The sequence below is a fragment of the Nicotiana tomentosiformis genome, chromosome 5 (genome assembly GCF_000390325.3).
Source record: "Nicotiana tomentosiformis chromosome 5, ASM39032v3, whole genome shotgun sequence".
Lineage (NCBI taxonomy): Eukaryota > Viridiplantae > Streptophyta > Magnoliopsida > Solanales > Solanaceae > Nicotiana > Nicotiana tomentosiformis.
Genome location: NC_090816.1, coordinates 109,935,183 through 109,941,973, shown reverse-complemented (window position 1 = coordinate 109,941,973; position 6,791 = coordinate 109,935,183). Strand labels below are relative to the sequence as shown.

Here is a 6,791-nt window from a genome sequence, read left to right as displayed (position 1 = left end):
AAGCATATTTCAAATGTGTCGAGAGTACTTTCAATTCCAGCTTCGGCTTGCTCTTTTATTTCATGAATTCTTCTTTATCTACCACTTGGTTCTCATCTTCCAGCGCATCAACTTCCTTCTTGATCTCAGGATCTTCGTCCTCCGTTGTACTTGATTGACTAATACATCTCTCTAGTGAGTCACCTACCAGCTTATCTAGTTTGTGTTGTTCAGCTAACTCTCCCATCACATCTAGTTTAAGACAAGCATAGGCAGATGCCTTATCACATGGGTATTTCATCATTCTCTTAATTTGAAACATCACTTTTTCATTTCCCACTCGTAGCATGAGTCGCCCCTCATATATATCAAGAATAGCCTGGCCAGTGTAAAGGAATGGTCTCCCTAGGATTATAGGTACCTCCTTATTCACTTCCATATCTACCACGATGAAGTCTACTGGGAAAATAAATTTTTCTACCCTTATAGAATGTCCTCAATTATGCCCTCTGGTATGATCGTGGTCTGATCAGCCAGTTGCAAGGATACTGGCACAGATTTGATCACTCCTAGCTCTCCTTCCAATTTCTTGAACACCGATAATGGCATCAAGTTAATGGATGCACCTGAATCGCATAAGGCTTTGTCAAAATTTTCGCTACCCAACGAGCAGGGTATAGTGAAACTGCCATGATCCCTACACTTCTTAGGAATTTTGTTCTGTAGAATGGCACTACAGTGAGCATTGAGTTTTACCACTTTTGTTTCCTCGAGCTTCCTTTTGCTTGAGAGGATTTCCTTTAGGAATTTTGCATAGGCTGGCATCTGTGTGAGCACCTCCGTGAACAGGATGTTCACATACAACTGTTTCAGCACTCTAAGAATTTCCCAAAGCATTTGTCTAATTTCTCCCACTTCATCTTTCGAGGAAAAGGTAACAATGGCATGTGCTTGCTTTCCTCGACTGCGCTATTCACCTTCTGCTTATCAACATCCTTGCTGCTAACATTCTCCTTAGGCAAAGATTTACCAATTTTTTTGTTCTTTAGCTATCGTGGTTGAGTTGATCTCCTTCTCATCCCTTGGTTTTGCCTTTGGCTCTGCTAATGTTTTCCCACTCCTGAGAGACACATCTTTGATTGTCTCTTTTGGATTCTTGGCAGTGTCTTCCGGCAAAGTCCCCGGCGCCCTTTCTGACAACAATGTTGCAAGCTGCCCCATTTGTCTTTCCAAATTCTAGATGGTTGTGCCTTGCTCCCTGATAGCGGTCCCTTGAGACTCAAGTTTCTCATCGGATTTATTTATAGATACCTTCATTAGATCTTCTAAACTTGAGTTATTGGGATGCAGAGGTTGGTATGGTTACCTCTGTTGAGTTTGGAAACCAGGCGGTCCTTGCACTGGTGTTCTGGGATTTTGCTGCTGCCATGAGTTCAAACTACCAGTTAAAGAACTCCATGAGAACCCTGGATGTACCTTTCCCATAGAATTGAAATTACCACCTCCTTGGTAGTTGCCTTTGTTGAAGTTCCCCATAGTGTTGACTTCCTGAGTTGTAGCTTGACACTCATGTGTCGGGTGTCCCAATCCACAGATGTCACATCCCACCTGTGGTTGATTTTGCACCTGAGCTAGCGTCAGTTGCTTGAGGTCCTTAGCCATAGCTGCAATTTGGGCATGCATTGCTACCAACGATTCTACTTGGTGCACCCCTACTGATCTTCTTCGGTCCCCTTGATCAGTGGACCATTGTTCTGCATCTTCAGATAGTTCATTCAGATGATTGACAATCTCTTCAGGAGTTTTCTTCATCAGAGGACCTGCAACCGCACTATTCAGCAATCTCCTTGATGACGGGTTTAAACCGTCCCAGAAGTCCTGGAGTTGCATCCATTGCTTCATTCCGTTATAAGGGCACCTCCGAAATAGATCCTTAAATCTTTCCCATGCCTCGAACACTGTCTCTCCTTCACCTTGGCAGAAACTGTGAATCTCTTTCCTCATTCGTCCAGACTTAGCGGTAGAGAAATATTTTTCTAAGAACTTGGTAGTCATCTCCTCCTACGTACGGATTGACCCTATGGACAGACTTCTCAACCACTACTTTGCATCATCCTTAAGAGAGAACGGGAACGCTCTGAGGTAGATGGCATCATGTGATGCTCTATGGGTTTCCCTATGAATATGCAATTATTCTGAATGGTCTAGATGACTCCCTGTTTGAGTCCAAAATTATTGGCATCAATGGGTGGGGGTCTCACACTAGATTGTTATTGGTTGTACACCGGTCTGGCATAATCTCCTAGCGACCTCCCAAGTCTAGGAGCTGCATTTTTAAATTCATCTTCGATCATGTTTCGATTAGGAATGAACCTTCGTTCCCCGTCAACCGTTTCATCCGCAATTCTATGGGCTGCTTCAGTTGCTAACCGTACTTCTTGTTGCTGAGCCGCCTTTCTCGCAGCTAGGTCCACAACCTCTTCGTTGTTCACCATTGTATTTTGAGTTGAAGGCTGACCCAATAACAACCCGCTCGATTCTTTGTCTCTTATCAACTGCCTCAGGTGCTTATCTAACTCTGGGTCATATGGCACCATGTCCTTTGAAGAGGATCGAGTCATACACCGCTGAACTTAACTTGTTGCCTGCACACAGATGAGAAGAGCGTAAAAAAGGAAAATAAAATAAAGTTGTTCCTGAATTAGCACTGAAAATTAATTCAAACACTATTAATCGCCAATTTCCGACAACGGCGCCAAAATTTGATGAGCACAAAACCGGTGTATAAAACTTAGGTTCACTAGTCAAAGATAGTATAGTATTAAATCATCTCCATAGGGATTGGTTTAAATAATGTTCTAATAAATCTTCAACTCAACACTATCCAAGATTATCTATTATAAGAAACTAATGGCAATTTAATGACTAAGTAGCAACTATTGAATATCAAGGTGAGAAATAAGGGTTGTGACAAGATAAGCGGTCAACTATTATTCCAGGTAACTCTGTGTTAAGTTCACTCTTAACTTCTATTGACTCCTTTGATTTCAACAAATGATTAGGCTACCATAGGGATTCCAATTCTTCTTTCGAATGAATGAGAGTTCCCTTAATCAACCTAATAACAGGTTCTATGAACATATTCATAAATACAGTGAATGAATGATCCTTCGAAAAACACCTCTCGATTATTCTTCTAAACTGGGTTAAGTGATAACTCCCTAAGTTCCTTCGATTACCTAGAAGAGGCATAAAATCAACCCACACAATATGACACAATGCAAATTGCAGCAAAATTCTCTTTCGATTAGACTAAAACCACAATAAGCCTTGCAATTCAATTAATAACTCATTCAATGAATTCGGGAAATTAACAAAGAGTAAAACCCAAAACAATAGTTGAATCATGACATCCGTCAATAACCCTAAGGAAGATTACTCCATAGTGGAGAATTTATTCATCACAAGAGTATTAGAAGAACAAAAAGACATTACAATTCCCAAAATCAAACAAACTTCCATATTGAATGACTTGGATCAAGTATTTTGCGTTTCCGCTGCTTCCTTCCATCTTCTCTCCCCAAAGGTTGCTCTCAAAATCCAAGATACCCTCTTTTTAGACGCGATGGGCTTCATATAGGTCAAGAGGAGTCGCCTCAGAAATTATAAAAACAGGATTGGGAAAGTTTCCGGACTGGACGTGCGCGGCCGTGCACCTGGGCAGGTGATCGCGCTTATGGCCGCGCACTTTAGACAGTGTTCTGCTCTACGTGCGTGCCCAGTGCACGCTCAGTGCGCGCTCGCGCACCTGGATGGCTTCCTGCTCACTTCTTTGTTTCTTTCGTTACGTGCACTATTATCCATTGATCCCCGAGCACAATCCCAACTTAATCCATGGGCTTTTACTCAGACTTCAAAGCTCCAGAATAGCTCGAATTAGCTCCACAATCTCATCGTAACTCGGAATCGCTCCTACAAAGCATAAAACACACACTCAGTGAAAAATAATACCATTTAAATCTCAAATACTAGTGAAGTGTAGCGAATTAAAGTGCAATTAATGGCCAAAATACGCAATTATAGCCTACCATCAACCATATCTTGGTGGAACCAGTCATCTGAAATACTGCAAAATCGAACCCATTTGTCTCAACTATGCCCATGTTCCGCAGCACCTCATGGCAGCGGTCTAGATAATCTTGTGGGTCCTCAGAAGGTGCCCTACTAAAATGAACAGGAAAGAGCTTGGTAAACTTTTCCAACCTCAACAAAGCCTCAGAAGACATAGCGGGCCTATTACCGGCCTGTGCCGCAACCACCGACTGAACCACCCCAAGAAGCGGGGCTACTGGAGTATGATACTGGGGAGCCACCTGCTCCGGAGTGTGAGTAGCGGGAGTCTGTGCTTCTCCCCCAACCCGAGAGACGGCTGGTGCAACCGGGAATGTACCTATGTGGGCCACACTCTCCATAAGTCCCACTAAACGGACTAGAGTGTCCTGAAGCACTGGAGTGGCTATGAACCCCTTCGGGACCTGAGCTGGTCTGACGGGTACAGTCTGAGCTGGAACATCCTCCTCGTGATCAATCTGAGGCTCCACTTCATGTGCTGCTGCTCGAGATCTAGGCTGAGCTTTTCCTCTGCCCCAGGTAGTAGCTGCCACAAGGGGCTCCGACTCTTGTCCGGCTATAGATGCAGTGCGTGTTCTTGCCATCTGCGAGGGAACAAGAATAGAATGGTTCAATCATCAATGATAGAATAAAATCGCACGATAGAGAAAGAAAGAAGTGAAATTGTTCCTAAACTCCATAGCCTCTAGAAGATAAGTACAGACGTCTCCGTACCGATCCTCCAGACTCTACTAAGCTTGCTCGTGACTCGTGAGACCTAAAAAACCTAATGCTCTGATATCAACTTGTCACGACCCAGAATTCCCACCCTCGGGACCGTGATGGCGCCTAACATTTCACTCGCTAGGCAAGCCAACGTTAGGATAGTTTTTAGCCATTTTTTAACAATTCAAATTAACTGATATCGAGTAAACTGAATAAACTAAAATAAAACTGAAATAGAGTGAGAAAAAACATAATAACCGTAATATCTAGATACAATCCTAGAACTGGTGTCACAAGTGCACGGGCGACTAGAATAATCCAGATAATGGTCTGAACGAAAGTAAAATTGTCTGAAATGAAATAACCAACTAGGATAAGGAACAAAGGGACTTCAGGGCTGCGAACGCCGAGCAACTATACCTCAAGTCTTCAATCCGGCAATCAATCCGAGCAATCTACTGACCGCCGCTAGGACCGACTCCAAAATCTGCACAATAAGTGCACAGTGTAGTATGAGTACAACAGACCCCATGTACTATGTAAGTGCCGAGCCTAACCTCGACGAAGTAGTGACGAGACTAAGGTAGGTCACTTACAATAACCTGTACGTAATATAATAATAATAATAACAGGAAAGAAACACAGGAAAAATAAGGCAGTTAACTTATAAAGTAAACTAAACCCTCAAAATCAGTAAAACCAGAAATATCAGTCCTCAGAATCTTGTATGAAAACACTGGAAGCTAACACAATGCACAATGAATACAAAATACACAATCCGTTGTGGCGCGCAACCCGATCCCACCATACAAACACAATCCTCGATTATTTTACCATATCAATATTAAGAATAACATGTAAAATCCGTAGTGGCGCGCAACCCGATCCCACTATATAATCAAAATCAATATCACAATCCTCCCTTATTTCACCATATCAAAATCACATGTAAATCCGTTGCGGCGTGCAACCCGATCCCACCATATCAATATCAAACCTCTATTTTTTCACCCGTTGCGGCGTGCAACCCGAACCATAAATAAAAGCAATAAATGTAAGTAATTCAACAACTCATTTCACAAGAATCTCTACGATTAAGGAATATAAAAACAAGTCATAAAGGGACCTCGTCCCAAATCAAGAAACACTACAATTACTACAAAGCAACACGACAAAAGTGTTCAGGTAAAAACAATAAGGCAAGTAGCAATTAATCATAGAAGCATGGGCGAAACTAACATTTTAATATGAGAATAATAAGTGACAAGTAGCAAGTTAAAGTATAGAAAGCAATTAACGCATGTAACAGTTAAGACATGAAATAAAATAATTAATGAAATACGAGAAATCATGGAAACAAGTATTTTGACAACGTATATACACTCGTCGCCTCACATATACACCGCTACACATGTAATTCACATAGCACATAGCTCTAGGGTTCCTAATTCCCTCAAATCAAGGTTAGACCCAATACTTACCTCGCTCCGCAAGCAAATCAAAGCTCAACCGAGATCTTTCCTCTAAAATCCGCCTCCAAACCAATCAAATCTAACCAAAATCGACTCAATAACATCAAACAATGCTAGAAAAATCAATTACAATACATAAAGTTAAGATCTTTACACTTTTCTTAAAAAGTCAATAAAAGTCAACCCTATGCTCGCTTGGTCAAAATTCGAGATTCAGGACCAAAATCCAATTACCCATTCACTCCTGAGCCCGATTATCTGATTAGTTTCGTAATTCGACCTCAATTTGAGGTCTAAATCTCAATTTTACAAAAACTCTCAATTCTTCCAAAATTCCTAATTTTCTACCATGAAAGAACATAGATTAAGGTTAGAACTTAATGGGTGTTGATGAAAATGGAAGAAAGCAAGTTAAAGTATACTAACCTATGAAAGGGTGATGAAATTTCTCTTCAAAATCGCCTCTAGACCGAGCTCTAATGAAAATATGGTGAAAAATGGGAG

At 41.6% G+C, this 6,791-nt stretch overlaps 1 protein-coding gene across 1 annotated transcript; it reads right to left on the bottom strand.

Moving 5' to 3' along the window:
- Window positions 1-462: 462 nt before the first annotated feature.
- On the bottom strand, window positions 463-1,200 carry LOC104085187 (uncharacterized). The gene is made up of 2 exons (XM_009589170.1): window positions 1,010-1,200; window positions 463-943 (listed from the first exon to the last, which is right to left on the bottom strand). The coding sequence occupies exons 1-2, from the start codon at window positions 1,198-1,200 to the stop codon at window positions 463-465; spliced, it is 672 nt and encodes a 223-aa protein (XP_009587465.1).
- Between the last annotated feature and the right edge of the window lie 5,591 nt (window positions 1,201-6,791).